This window comes from Hyaena hyaena, unplaced genomic scaffold, assembly GCF_003009895.1.
Source record: "Hyaena hyaena isolate Hyena2069 unplaced genomic scaffold, ASM300989v1 scaffold_382, whole genome shotgun sequence".
Lineage (NCBI taxonomy): Eukaryota > Metazoa > Chordata > Mammalia > Carnivora > Hyaenidae > Hyaena > Hyaena hyaena.
The window spans coordinates 743508-759563 of NW_024081015.1; the positions used below are offsets into that span (position 1 = coordinate 743508).

The window sequence follows — 16056 nt, forward strand, 5'->3', positions numbered from 1 at the left end:
AAAAAAAAAAAAAAAAAAAAAAATTAAAAAAAAAAAAAAAAAAGATAAACTTCAGGAGGAAACAGATTCTAGGAGTAAGTTCTGAGATGCAAATCAGATAGATAGCTAAACCTACCCATCCTACCACTGGTTAGGACAATCCTGAAGATACTTAATACACATTATTTCATTCTCTCAACTCTGCATTCAACTACCTGCCAAAAGAATACTTTGTAAGTTTGGAGGATAACGCAGATAGGTTTTGGTCATCTCACCGTAATTGATCTCCATATCTTACAAATAAGCACTAATTATCAAAATATAGGTGAGCAGCTTGAAATAGAGTATCTTACTAGAATAGTCCCTAAACACATTATATTCTGAAATCATTAGAGCTGCAATAGATCTTTCTAGTTCCCAATCCATAAATATACTATCTTCCCTGAGATCTAGCTAAATAATCTAAATTCCTGGTAGAGTGGCTTGGATACACACATACATACACACACACACACACACACACACACACACACACACACACAATCTCTGCCCCATCACCACCCTTAGTTGAGGTAACCCATGTCTCTATTATGTTCATCCAAAAGAACATACTACTTTAAGAAAACTAAACCATAAAAGTGGAGCAGATGCTGGAACAAAATGACTAATAGGACAGTATCTATTTTCTTGGCTTTAAACAAAAAAGTCCATAGATGGAATTACAAAACTGATTTAAAAAGTAAAGTGCTTAGGGGTCCATGGGTGGCTCAGCTGGTTAAGCTTCGAACTCTTGATTTCAGCTCAGATTATGATCTTGCAGGTCATGTGATGGAGCCCTCTCCCCTGTTGGACTCTGCACTGAGAGCACAGAACCTGCAAGATCATATTCTGTCTCTCCCTCTTTCTCTCTGATCCTCTTGTGCTCTCACTCACTCACATTCTCTCTCTTAAAAATATAAATAAATAAATAAATAAATAAATAAATAAATAAAGTGCTTAGGGGCACCTTGCTGGCTCAGTAGACAGAGCATTGACTATCTCAGGGGCATGAGTTCAAGCCCCACCTTGGGAACAGAGCTTAATTTTAAAAAATTTTTAATTAAAAAAAATAAAGTGCTTATTCATTTTTTAAGCATCCAAAGGATAATACAGAGAGTTCGAAACAGAAATGTTCCATTGTATTAAAAGTGATGTCATTAGCTACCACTTATTAGGCAAGAAGAGTCATATGAAAGTACTCTTCACTTACTTTCACATTTTTTTTTAAAAATATTTTTATTTATTTCTAGGAGAGAGAGAGAGACAGCATGAGCAGGGGATGGTCAGAGAGAGAGGGGGATACAGAATCTGAAGCAGGCTCCAGGCTCTGAGCTGGCAGTCAGCACAGAGCCCGACGCGGGGCTCGAACCCACGAACCGCGAGATCATGACCTAAGCGAAAGTCGGACGTTCAACCGACTAAGCCACCCAGGCGCCCCCTTACTTTCACATTTTTATTACACTTCTGAATACCTGTATAAATGCGTAAGTGGATGCTGAATCATGTTCCAAACCACCATCTCAAATATTAAGTTGAAAACTTGTTTAAATACTGATGAAACCTGGTTCCAATATGCAAAAGAAAATAAAGATATATGTACACTTTGTCTTCTACTCCACATATACTCTTAAGAGGTATCATGTTTCCCTCTCCATATTTCAAAAAGTTTGTTGATTTTACTGAATTTTAACTGACATATAATTTTATTTCAATGCCACTATATAAATTCCAGTGTGAAAGAAATGCTTGTAAAAAACATGGAATTCTTTCTTATAAGAAAACATTAAACAAGTATACAATTAGATTGGGTTGAAATTTTAGTGATCTCTAATATTTCTGTTTTATGGCACTTGGTTGCTTTTTTCAATACTTAAGTTCTTAAACACATCTTTAAAAAGAACTATTATGACTAGTCAAGTCATACACGTCAAATTATAAAAGATTTATTCCCATAAAAACACCAGAATATTTTAGGAAATTAAGCAGGGATATCATACATAAATGTTTATCATTCCATTACTCTATGTGACACAAACATTGGCAACATACCCTGGTTTATTGGCTTCCGTTTTGGAATATCCTTGTTCTAAATGCATTGCCCTAAATAAACAGAAGGATATGCTTACCTTTTTAATTAGAGTGTAGTGCTGACTTTATTTTCTAATTTTTTTCCCAAGAAAAATAGTAGATCAAGAGCTTTTGTTTAAAAAAAAAATCACTGAAGATGCAAGAAGATTTTTTGTTCATGTACAACTTAATAAAATATATTCTTTAAAAATGAGAATGTGAATTGTCTTCCTGACAAATTCAGTACTAAATCAAAACTAAATCTTAGTATGCAGTTTCATCAAACCCTTTGCAAATTCACATATTCAAAACAGTATAATAAAATATAAAAGAAGTATGGAAATGCTTTAAGGAATAATCAATTTTGATAGTAATAATTTCTTAGCTGTCCTACTTTATTTTCTTTAAACTCTGGATAAGTAACTTTAATATTCTCATAAAATTAATGTTTAAATAAACTGATTCATCCAAAATATTTTATTATTTATAATGATTTTCTCAATTTTTAGCTGAAATTTAAATGTTTCCACTCATAAAATGAGAATAATTCGTCTCGAATACATAAAGTACCCATTTTTGTAACCAAAATGAAGATAAAATCACTTCTCACAAAATAAATATTAATTTAGCAAAATTAAGTTTCCTCTATTGACACTTGCTTGAAGATTATCAAAAGTCTATACATCAGACCATTAATTTTGGAATTAGTTGAAAATGATCCAAAATTTCCCCTTAGTAGACATAATTTTAGTCATAAATGAAGACAAAAATAATGACATAATTCTAGAAGAACACTTCTAGTCACCAATAAATAAGTCTTATTTAGGTTTATGGAAAGCATTTAACGCCATAAAACTTATAGGGAGAAATGGCCATATTTGAAAACAGCCACAAGAATCAAAGTAGAACACAGGACGGTAATGAGCAGAGTCACAGAACATACTAAAGAGGTATGTATAGTCAGTCCCACTGGAACCTGTAGAGTCACATTCTTATATACCTAGAGAGAGAGAGAGAGAGAGAGAGAGAGAGAGAGAGAAGTTAGAGATATTTAAAATGCACGCCCTAAGGTAAAACCACAATTTCTTTAATTTTTAATTTAATTTGTTACTTTTAAATATCTTCCAGACAGTGCTACACTACATGTAACAGTACTGTTTTGAGTGATTCTTTTGGATTCATCATTTAATATAACAGAATCAGACTGAATTCCCATAATAATCCTTAAATTCTCATTAGTTTTGACTTTTTCTGCTTTGTGCAGATGCTGGCTATGTCCCATCATCACCTCTGTAATCAATATGAGCATTTACTTCCTCTGACTATTAGAATACAGAATTCTCTCACAGTTAAAGCCCTAAAGGAAAAATATTAAAACAACAATAAAGTTAAGTATCCATTTACTCCTGTTTTGTTGTTTCCTCCTTCAAAAGAGCTTTTAAAAGTCTGTTATTCACAAATTACATAACTGAATGGGTCTTTTACTGGTACATCAAATTTGTTGTCGTACTACCAGCAATACAAAAGTTCTCCTATGTTCAACTTAGTTGGGACTACTCTTATTTTTGTTTCTTTTTATAAATATCTGGATTATAATTTCACATTAAAAAAACAAGTTACCAACATAATCTGTAATAAAGCCACCCTATTAAAAAAAATGGTGTCTAAACCATACAAGCTTTAGTGTAGATCACCACCTTAGTGATGGTCACCTATTTTTCTGGTATATATAAACAAGCAATGTTAACACACACACTTCAAAGGGCTTAATTATGACCTCTTATTTCAAGTTACATGGTGTAAAAGAACTGAATTCAAAATATTTTAATAAGGTAATTACTTATTTTGTAGCAATGCACACAACCAATATTTTAATTTTTTATGTTTATTTTTGAGAGAGATAAAGAGCACGAGTAGAGGAGGGGCAGAGAGAGGGGGAAGACACAGGATCCAAAGCAGGCTCCAGGCTCTGAGCTGTCAGCACAGACCCCAATGCGGGGCTCGATCTTAAGAACTGTGAGATCATGATCTGAGCCAAAGTCAACACTCAACTGACTGAGCCACCCAGGTGTCCCTTAAATTAATAAATCATAAGTAAACACTGATTATACTCTTCATTCACATAAGAAAATCAAATGTAATTCTCCAGATGTATTTCAGAGTTTGAGAAAAAAAAAATTGGGTTCCATATGGGAATGGAAATTTACTCAAAAGCAACTGTACATTGCAAAAGATATTGGCACAGTCATACATCTTACCAACTGTCAATTCTAAGAAAGTTCTCCACAACAAAATAGCAGTGCTTTGCAGTAAGCCTGAACTCTAAGTAGTTATTTTCTCAGCTAGCTCGTAGACAGACTTCAAAGCACAACTCTAAAGAAAATACTTCAAAATCTAAATATCCACAATTGCACATATGAACAAATCTGCTTTATGTTTATTGACTCACAGGCTGTCTAATATTTTAAATTTATTTTACTTTTGTTGCAAATCCATTTGACTCCTTGTAAAAAAGTAAATTGTAAAAATGAAGACACGGATTGCGCTACTCAACCAAAGCAAGCAGGCCTTAAAGAGAATTAGGGACAAAGAGAAACACAAACAGATATTACAACCATCAGTTAAAATGCAGCTCATAAAAGAGGAAGGAAAGGACAGAAGAAAAAAAGAAAAAGAGAAGAGATGTATTCAATAAAACTAGCCACTCCAAAGAGAGGGGAAAAGTAGACTATGTTAACTAAAGAACGTAAATAGAAAACCGTACACTCCTTAGACAAAGCCAAAGTTAATGAAGTATGAATACCTACCTAATTTATTAGCTGAAAATAAGTTGGGAGGTTAAAACTATAAAAATGGCCAGCAACAACCTAAATTTAGGTATACAAATTGCAATATAATGGTCTAAAACTTTATCACAGTTGAAATACTACTTTGAGTCTTATTTTCTTTTTTTTCACCTGTTCTGTGCAATACAGTGAAATTATTTTGTTTAAAAGTTAGTATATCTTTTTTATTAATTTTTGGTCTCTCTCACTCTCTCTTTCTCAAAACAAACATTAAAAAGGAGAGGGGGGAACCTGGGTTGCTCAGTTGGTTAAGCATCCAACTCCTGATTTGGCTCAAGTCATGACCTCACAGTTCATGAGTTCAAGCCCCTCATTGGGCTCTGTGCGACAGCACAGAGCTTTCTTAGGATTCTCTCTCTCTCTCTGCCCTTCCTCTACTTGCTCTCTCTCTCCCCATCTCTTTCAAAATAAATAAACATCTAAAAAAAAAAAAAAAAAGGCATACTAGTTATACTTAAACTCTGGACCAATGAGGCATGGAACTAACCCTAAATATCCAGCCCTCAAATGAAATGATTCTATGACTCTATATAAAGGAGGAACCACTGTTGCCATTAGTAGCAAAGAAACAACATTGAAAATAAACAAAACACAGCTTTCTATGGTAGAATATAAAAGGCTAATCCTTTAAATGTGGCAGAAACATTATGAGTTTTAAATGAGGCAGCATGATCTAAAAACAACATAAACTATTAACTCACTGATTTATATTTCATATTGTTCCATTGGCAGATATCCTTATTCTTCAAAGCACAAGGAGCTGCCACTTTTGACTGAGCCCAGCATTTCAAAATTGGAAACTCTGAAAAGAAATGGTAGAACACCATATCAGAAAGCCTATATCTGGATTACACAGAGGTTAGGCCAATATTTCATGTTGAGATGTAAGTATTCAAACATTTTAGTACATAATGTACATGACCTGAATCCATATATCACAACATGCTGTTTTATTTTAGCAGCCTGTTCTAGGTGGATGCCTAAGAAATTACAAAATTACTGAGACTGTGCAGAAGTTAAACATGACCTCTTAACAAATCCCCTACAGGAGGCACCACATTTTAAAAACTTTAACATACGGGGGCGCCTGGGTGGCTTAGTCGGTTAAGCGTCCGACTTTCGCTTAGGTCATGATCTCGTGGTTCGTGGGTTCGAGCCCCGCATCGGGCTCTGTGCTGACTGCCAGCTCAGAGCCTGGAGCCTGTTTCGGTCTGTGACTCCCTCTCTCTCTGACCATCCCCTGCTCACACTGTCTCTCTCTCTCTCCTAGAAATAAATAAAACATTTAAAAAAATAAAAAATAAAAACTTTAACATAGGGAGGCAAACCATGATGAGAGACTCTTGAATGCTGACAAAAACGGAGGACTGATGGATGGGGGAGGGGGGGATGGGCATGGAAGAGGGCACTTGGGATGAGCACTGGGTTATTATGTGGAAACCAATTTGACAATAAACTGTAAAAAAAAACAAAAAAAAAAAAACTTTAACATAGGGGTGCGTGGGTGGTTCAGTTCATTCAGTGTTCAACCCTTGACTTTGGCTCAGGTCGTGATCCCAGGGTCATGAGATTTAACCCCACAACAGGCTCTGTGCTGAGCATGGAATCTGCTTGGGATTCTCTCTTTCTCCCTCTGCCCCTCTCCCCCACTCAATCTAAAATAAAATTTATAAATAAATATTAAAAATTTAACTTAAACTTTTCTGAAGTATAACATATATTCAGAAAAATGAACAGATCCTAAGCATATAACCAAAAAAAATTCCAGAGTAAACAAACCCATATAAAAGAGCATTCAGACCAAATAAAAATAAATAAATAAATGAATACCAGAACCCCAGATGTTCTCTCAAGAGAAGGCACTTTTTCAAACTTTAGATAATTAAAAGGAAGCAAGATAGGTTGGATGAACAAATTTAGCAGAATTGAACACTTTATTATTTTCTCATCATGAAAAATATGATGGCAGCAGAGTAGGATTAAAAACTTCCAATTTCCCAGTCTTTAGTGCTACTAATTTGTGAATATTCCAATCAACCCAAATTTGGAGACACAAAAACCCAAAATCTGAAAGGGGATTCTTAAATTCTTGATTCTAGGAAGACTGAAAATGGGGAAAGCATAGTTTTTAATTTACGCAAATGCACACATAAAAACAGAAAGAACAGGTGTGCCTGGATGGTTGAGCAGCTTACTTCGGCTAAAGTAATGATCTCGCAGTTTGTGAGTTCAAGCCCTGCGTCGGGCTCTGTGCTTAACAGCTCAGAGCCTGGAGCTTGCTTTGGATTCTGTGTCTCCCCCTCTCTCTGCCCCTCTCTTGCTTGTGTTCTGTCTCTCAAAAAGAAAATAAACTTTAAAAAAATTTTAATGTAAAACAGAAAGAAAAATTATGCCCCCAAAACTCATGGCCAGCATTTATAACAAAACTAGGTGATAAAGTATCCCCAACAAATGCAAAATCCATGCAAGTGGATACAAAGCACCAATAGCTGCAAGTCCTGCAAATCAGCATGAAGAAACAGAAAGCAGCAAAGGGGAAGAGGATCAATGGCTGAAAAAATACACTAGACATTATATGCCTAATCATACAAGAACACAGCACCACCTATAGTCTTATCAAAATAATCAAAGCTGACTCTGATCATACCTCTGGAGCCAGTGGCCAACTTCCAGGAAATAAAGAGGCTAGATGAACAGCATGAGTGTAATCACCAAAACCCCAAACTATAAGAAACTCAGGTTAAATGATGCAGGTTTCTCAACAGGTGAAATTTTATTTTATATTTTATTTTATTCTATTATTATTATTATTATTTTAAAGTAGGTTCCATGCCCAACATGGGGATTGAACTCAACCCTGAGATGAAGAGTCTTATGCTCTACTGACCATGCCAGCCAGGTGCTCCTCAAAAAGGTAATTTTCAAAAAAAGGAAGGGAAAGAAGGGGAACCTGTAAATTAAGAGACTTAATAGTAATACATTTCTTTTCTTTCTTTTTTTTTAATGTTTTATTTATTTCTGAGAGAGAGAGAAAAAGAGTGAGCAAGCGTGTAAGCAGGGGAGGGTCAGAGAGAGAAGGAGACATAGAATCTTAAACAGACTCCAGGCTCTGAGCTGTTAGCACAGAGCCTGACGCGGGGCTTGAACCCACGAACCGTGAGATCATGACCTGAGCCGAAGTCGAACGCTTAACCGACTGAGCCACCCAGGCGCCCCCATACATTTCTTTAAATGGGCATGATGAAGCTTTATTCTCGAAGAGTGCCCACTTGTGTGAAAAGAAAGTATAAAGAAACATAAAGAAGTAATTGAAAGTCAGAATAGTGGGTTAGTCTTAGAAAAATGAGGAAGCTATGATTCAGATAGGACACACGGAGCTGCTGCTAAGGTAACTGGGAAAGTTCTATTTCTTGACCTGGAAGGTAGTTACAAGAGTGTTTGCTTTATAATAATTTACTATTTACTTGTGAAGTTTTTCTGTATCTATGGTTTACTTTACAATCAAAAAGTTAAAAAAGAAAAAAGAAACATGCTTTTATCATCCCTGCCCTTGACTTCAGACTTGCCATCATACTTTTATTTTTATTTTCAACCCTCAGAAAAGACTTGCAACCCTCACCTTGGTCACAATACATCAGTAAATCAGGGTTATTGACCACAATAAAGGTTTCTCCATCTTTACTATGTGGCCGATGATAGCGGTAGTGCACAGGCAAAAAAGCTTGGAAACAATCGATACATTGTGAATCTTGTCTGGCATAAATTAGAACTTCGGATTCCTCAGACAAATAATTGGGAGCTTCTATATTAAAATTTTCTGAAACCATCACTGCCTGTCAAAATAAAAAGAGCAAATATTAATCCAGAAGAAGAAATGAATGAGGAAGATCAATAAATAAAACCAGAAGATTGCTATACAGATGAATAGAAATGTCAAATTCACCCCCCTTATAAACAGTTTCGATTCCACACCATCCCCAATTCTAAGTAGAAAACACAAGATGTGCTCTAAAAGTTTGCTTACTAAAAGTAAACTGAGAAAATTATACTCTAGGGTATGAAGTTTCCCCATAGTAAAAATTATTCATTTGTAATATCTTTATCAACTTTTGTTTAGGAGACAAAGCAAGTACCAGGAAAAGAGAAATTCTGTGAATACAGCATTATTTAATAAATAGGAAAACTATGACAAAAACAGTGAACCCAATATTGGGTTAAAATGATTGGTATCATTCTGGTAATTTCCTGTTCTTCAGAGAAGCAAGAAAGATAGCAGTGAGTAAGACAGAGCGCTGTAGTCAGGAAGTCAAAGCAAAGGTCAGCACTCCTTCCATATTAGGTATAAGAAGTTAGTAGAAAAATAGTAAATGATTCTTTAAAAAAATATGGTAAAAAAACAATTTAAAATAGGTATTCTATATCAAAAGTAAAAATGCGTATGTAGCAGAAATCAGTCCTAAATTATAATGTCTGTGTGTGTATATATTATACATATATCCATCCACACATATTTATGTATAAACACACATATACACATGCACATATATATACACACATTTATAAGCACTCTATACATAATCTGTAAGTGTGTGTGTATGTGTATGTGTATGTGTACAGACTTACACACATACAACTTGTCTCTAGATTCTCTTTGTGAAGCCCTGGTACATCTCAAGAGAAAAAAACAGAATTAACTTTTTCCCATCATGGCAAACATCCTAATTCTCCTGTTGATGGAGGCACCAAATGCTCCATTTTTTCAAATGCTGTTCCTTCTCTAATTATCACAGGAATAAAAAAAAACAAAAAACAAAAAACAAAACCTCAGTGGCAAAAGCCAAGGAGTTATATAATCTTATGAGTCATAATGAACTTTAAAGGTGATCATATTAAACCACTGTCCCAATGAGGGCATTGTTCAAGGATCTAGTCACTGCTTGAATACTAAAAGAAAGCTTATTGCTTTGAGTCATCTCATTTTATCTACTGTTAAAAGGTTATTCTTTTCTTTTTTGTTGTTTTAGGTTATTCCTTTTTTAGGAGTAGAAACTTGATGCTCCAGCGTATAACATTCACAACTGACCTTGCTTACAATACCTACAATAAATCTGTTTCCTATTTCACTAAGGGTCCCTCAATCATTTCCACTAAGTTTTCTCCTCCTCAGAGAAACATTCATAGCTTTCTTGGTTTCTCATGATATGGTTTCCAAATAATCATATTAGTTACCTTTGGAAACACTCAGGGTGCATAGCAGCAATATTACCTTTAGTCAAAAATTGCAACAGCTTTTCAGCAGCCTTATTTCAGTGAGATACATATCCATATAGAAGCTATGTGCATTTTTTTTATTAAGACTATTTTTCAGAGCAGAGGTTTACAGAAAAATGGAGCAGAAAATAGAGCATCTCCATATATCAATCCCCTACAGTTTTCTCTATATTAACATTAGTATGGTACATTTGTTACAATTGATAAGCCAGTATTGATAAATTATTAACTAAAGCCCACAGTTTAAGTTAGGGTTCAATCTTTATGTTGTACATTCTGTGTTTTGACAAATGTAAAAGGACATAGATTCACCATTACAGTATCCTAAAAAGTAGTTTCACTGACCCTGTGTTCCACCTATTCATCCCTATATTTTTCATTTGAAAACTTTGCAAAAAACTTTAAGAAACTCCCACACTATTTTTTCAAATAACTGACTTATTACTAACTAAATGAAGGGCTTTAGATTTATCTCTATTAAATTTTATCTTCCTGGCTACGATCTGGTTTTTCCAGGATGTTGAGATTTAATTGAAATCCAACCTGTCAACCAACATTTATGTAACATTTATGAATTTGGTAACTATATCTTCTGTATTTTTATCTAAGGATAAAAACACTGACCAGAAGGATAAAGAGCAAAATCCTAAGGAATATTATTAGAGACTTCCTGGTACAAATTTAACTCTCTCCTTGGATAAAACTAGATGTAAGTTAAAAAAACAGCCCAAAATGTTCTATCTTATCTTGTGAACATCTTAGGGGGAGGGGCAGAGGGAAAGAGGGAGGCATAGAAATTGAAGCAGGCTCCAGGCTCTGAGCTGTCAGCACAGAGCCCGACGCAGGGCTTGAACTCATGAGCTGTGAGATCGTGACCTGAGTTGAAGTTGGATGCTTAACTGACTGAGCCACCTAGGTGCCCCTTCCACCTACCTTATGTATATATGACCTGATAATAATAAAGATATCTTTCTTTAAGTAGTTACTATGTTGACAAGTATTTCATTAAGTGGTTTATATACATTATCTCCTTTAATTTTCAAAAGAACCCTATCTGGTAGGAACTATTGGCCTTATTATATAAATGAGCAAAGTATCTGAGTGGATAAACAATATAAAGAATAAGTAGAGGAGTTAAGATTCAAAGCCAGATATGCAGACTCCCTTATTTAATTAGGTTAAACTAAACAAAAAAACTAATATTTAATACAAATACGGTGGGTTTGGTTCTTGATCACCGCAATAAAGCAAATCAAATGAATCCTTTGGCTTCCCAATGCAAATAAAAGTTATGCTTCTACTATATTGTTAAGTGTGTAATAGCATTACTCCTTAAAAAAGCCAATGTACACACCTTAAAGATATTGCTAAAAAATGCTAACCAGCATCTAAGCTTTCAGCAAGTTATAATCACTGCACAGATCACCATAACAAATATAATAATAATAAAAAAGTTAAAAATATGAGAATTACCAAAATGTGATACTGAGACATGAAGTGAGAAAATGAGATTAGAAAAATGATGCTGACAGGCTTGCTTGCACAGAGTTGCCACAAACCTTCAATTTGTAACAAAACACGGTATCTGTGAAGTACAATAAAGTGAAGTACAATAAAATGAGATATGCTTGTAGCTGAAAATTAAGCATAAGTAGAACTGATATAAAGTGTATCAGTATATGGCACGATGATCTTCAATTTCTCTAAATATTATTTTATTTTTTACTTATTGTTTTTTTCCATAGAAATAAACATATGGTAACTTCTCAGAATTGAGAATTTTTAAAATAAGAATTGAAGTTGGGATATAATGAAAATGAGGCTAGAAGAAATAACAATTTGGCCTTCAAAGAGGGTTCTGTTGGTCAGAGTTACTTGGTAATGGTTCAAAAATTTTTACACCAGGCATCTGAAACTCAAAAGTTAGCCTTATAAAGGTTTCTTTGCAAATAATGAAAATATTCTAGAATAGTTGTGATGGTTGTACAATTTTATGAATATACTAAAAACTACTAAATTACACATTTCAAAAGGGTGAATTTTGTGATGTGAATCGTATCTCAATTTTTAGAATGAGAATCATTTTTTTTTTTTTACATGAACTTCAACAAAGACCTAAATCCACTTTAAACCAAGACCGGGGCGCATGGGTGGCTTAGTTGGTTAAGCGTCCGACTTTCGCTTAGGTCATGATCTCGCGGTTCGTGGGTTCGAGCCCCGCGTCGGGCTCTGTGCTGACTGCCAGCTCACAGCCTGGAGCCTGTTTCAGAGTCTGTGTCTCCCTCTCTCTCTCACCCTCCCCTGCTCACGCTGTCTCTCTCTCTTTCTCCTAGAAATAAAACATTAAAAAAAAAAAAAAAAAGAAATTTAAACCAAGATCAATTAAGAACCAACACAAGCTAATCCACAAACAACAATTTGAGGTCTTGGAGGTGATATAGGAGTTTCAGCTAAGAGTTTTTTAAAACCTATCTTGGGGCGCCTGGGTGGCTTAGTCGGTTAAGCGTCCGACTTTCGCTTAGGTCATGATCTCGCGGTTCGTGGGTTCGAGCCCCGCGTCGCGCTCTGTGCTGACTGCCAGCTCGGAGCCTGGAGCCTGTTTCAGTCTGTGACTCCCTCTCTCTCTGACCCTCCCCTGCTCACGCTGTCTCTCTCTCTCTCTCTCCTAGAAATAAATAAAACATTAAAAAAAATAAAATAAAATAAAACCTATCTACAATAGGGAAGAGGAAAAAACTGTACAAGTAGGTACATCAATTGACAGGTGATCAAAACCTCAGACAGCTAGAGGTGTGTATATCACTTGAGATTTAAAACAACAGAAAAATATTTTTGGACATCACAACCTGACAATCAAAAGTAATCTGGACAATGGCTAGATGCTAATAGATTTCCCAAATATGTGCCTCAACTACCAATGGAACCCCAAAAGCCCAGTGACTATATACTGATCTGCAAAAAAATATTTTGTTATTCCATTTTCGCCACAGATAAAATAGCAATAATGTACTATCAAAAACCTGAAATTATGCATCAAAAATTAATCCAAAAGGAGCATAAACTGGTTAACAGACATGGATCTATACTCTTTCATGACAGTAGCTGAGTGGTGTCATGTGACTACATATATCACAAACCACTACACTGAGCTAAATGAATCAAGCTTTGAAATTGTGCCATATCAGTAACATTCACCATATCTTTCTCTCATGGACTAGAGCTCTTCAAAAAAAATTCTTCCCTTAACACATAGTAACTGGTGCCTCTGAACAACTTCTACAATCTACAAACGTGGAACTTTATGAAAATGAAATGTAAATACTTTTCTGACACTGAGATGTTAACTCTAACAGTACATTTCTTTAATGATCTATTCCTGGGGTGCCTGGATGGCTCAGGCAGTTAAGCATCCCACTTTGGCTCTGGTCATGATCTCGCAGTTCTTGAGCTCAAACCCTGCGTTGGACTCTGTACTGACAGTGCGGAGCCTGCTTGGGATTCTCTCTTTCTCCCTTCCTCTGCCCCTCCTCCCACTCATGCTTTCTTTCTCTCTCAAAATAAATGAACTTAAAAGTCACATATTCTACCAACCAAGCCAGCCCAGGCGACTCCAATGAAAAATTTTAAAGCATACTCTTTTCTCTTAACAACTTTCAAATACACATTATTATTAACTACAGTCACCATACTATACGCTAGATTCCCAGAACTTACTCATCTTATAACTGGGTGTTTGTACTCTTCGACCACCTTCCCATTTCTCCCATATTCTTGCTCCTGGCAACCACCACCAATCTACCAATCTGAGTTCAGTTTTTTGTTTTTTTTTTTAAGATTCCACATATAAGTGAGATTTGTTTTTCTCTGTCTGACTCACTTCACTTAGCATAATGCCCTCAAGGTTCATGTGTGCTGATGTAAATGGCAGGATTTTCTTCCTTTTTAGAGGTAACATTCCACTGTATATATATATACAGACATATTTTCTTTATCCATTCCTCTGTTGATGGACACTTAGGTTGTTTACATAGCTTGTCTACTGTGAATAATGTTGTAAGGAATATGGGGTAGAGATTTCTCTCCAAGAGAGTCTAATCACAGGGACAGCAGGCCACTTGAAGTTGTCCCAAAACTCACTACTGCTTCATTTACTTTCTATGTTTCTATTTTTTAATGTTTTATATTTTTGGTGGTTTCTATTATTATGTTTTCAAGTTTATTAATCTTTTCTTCTGCAATGCTTGAATGCCATTACTTTCTTCACAAGTTCAATGCTGCCCTCTTATGTATCTTCCATATCTCTACTTACTTTTTCGAACATAGGAATACAGTTATAATAACTGTTTTCATGGCCTGTCTGTTAATTCTAATATGTGGGTCAGTTCTGGATTAGTTTTGATTGATTCATTTATCTCATTACGGGTCATATTTTCCCTCATCTTTTCATACCTGCTAATTTTTTAAGAGAATCAAGACATGTGATTTTGATCTTATTGGGTGCTGGATACTTCTGTATTCCTATAAGTATTCTTGAGCTTTGCTTGTATGCAGTAAAGTCACTTGCAAACAGTTTGGTTTTCTGAAGGTTTTGCTTTTAAGATTTATTAAACAGAACTGCCATAATGTTCAGTCTAGGGCTAAGTGTCCCCCACTACTGAGTAAAATTTCTTCTATTTACTCTATCTAATGCCCAATGAATCATGAGGCTTTTCCTAGCCTGGCTGCTGGGAGTAGACACTACTACTGGCCCTATAGGAGTATCAGACACTGTAACCTCTCATTTTTTCATATGGTTATTTTCCCAGCAGTGAGTAGTTTCCTCGCATGCACACACTAATCAATACTCAACTATGTACTTGAAGGGAATCTTTTATAGATCTCTGGAGTTGTCTCTACGCAATTCTCTCCTCTCTATGATGCTGTCTTGTGAATCCTGTTGACCTTTGTCTCCCCTGAATCTCACCTTCATCTCCTTAACTCAAGAAGTCCACCAGTTTCTGTTTGGGCTCCTGCTCCCTAGACTAGAGTGTGAAAACTTTCCAAGGCAGTAAGCTGGGATGGTTGTAGAGCTCATCTTATTTATCACCCGTTTACTTCAGATATCACGGTTCTCAATGTCTGATATTCAATGATCTTTTCCATTATTTCATATATTTTGTCTATTTATTGGTTTCAAGTGTGAGAGTAAATTTCGTCACTGCCCTCCAACTTGGTCAGGGCATTGATCCTAATACTACATATTTTGACTGAGTATAACTTATTTTTTCAAAAATACAGCACTGACCTATAGTACAGCAATTTCATATTTTCAATCTAATATTATGCTGTTTTCAAAGTGCATGAGAGATTTTAAGTATATCTAATAGTCTCATCTAAAAATGAAATGAGATTCACTTGATGTGCCCTATCCATGGTGAATCTATTTAAAGCTTGTCTTTATTTTCAAATTGCTCATAAACCATCACAAACTACTCACAACACATTTTGTTGCCACACATCACTCATTTAATTTGAACCCATTGTTCTATTTGCTGCAGTCACAAATTTTATCTCATGGAACAGTCAAGGTCTCTATCTAAATATATTAGCATCGGTCATTCCCTATATACAAATTTCCTTCTATCCAGTTGGATACCACTTCTTGTGACAAAGTTTCTCTGCACAAACAACTGGGCCAGAGTCTCAACTCAACTAGGAAGAAGGAAATAGCGTCTTATATATCAGGAAATCAACTTTCAATTATCTATGTGTCACAAATGAGACATCTATTTTTCTATAAATTGCCAAATGAAAAAGTAAATTCACTTCAAGGTCTTTAATTTTTTTTAACGGTTTTTATTTTATTTCTGAGAGA

The 16056-nt window shown here is 35.2% G+C and overlaps 2 protein-coding genes across 2 annotated transcripts in view; both read right to left on the reverse strand.

The window, feature by feature from the left end:
* Window positions 1–16056, reverse strand: part of PAK2 (p21 (RAC1) activated kinase 2) — a 131285-nt gene that overhangs the window by 95113 nt on the left and 20116 nt on the right. The window lies entirely within an intron of this gene.
* Window positions 1940–16056, reverse strand: part of PIGX (phosphatidylinositol glycan anchor biosynthesis class X) — a 39061-nt gene continuing 24944 nt past the window's right edge. The window contains exons 6-8 of the mRNA XM_039250895.1: window positions 8551–8764; window positions 5633–5733; window positions 1940–3085 (exon numbers count right to left, since the gene is read on the reverse strand). Coding sequence (XP_039106826.1) covers window positions 2942–3085; window positions 5633–5733; window positions 8551–8764 — 459 coding nt within the window. The 3' untranslated portion in view covers window positions 1940–2941. The remainder of the gene's footprint in view (window positions 3086–5632; window positions 5734–8550; window positions 8765–16056) is intronic.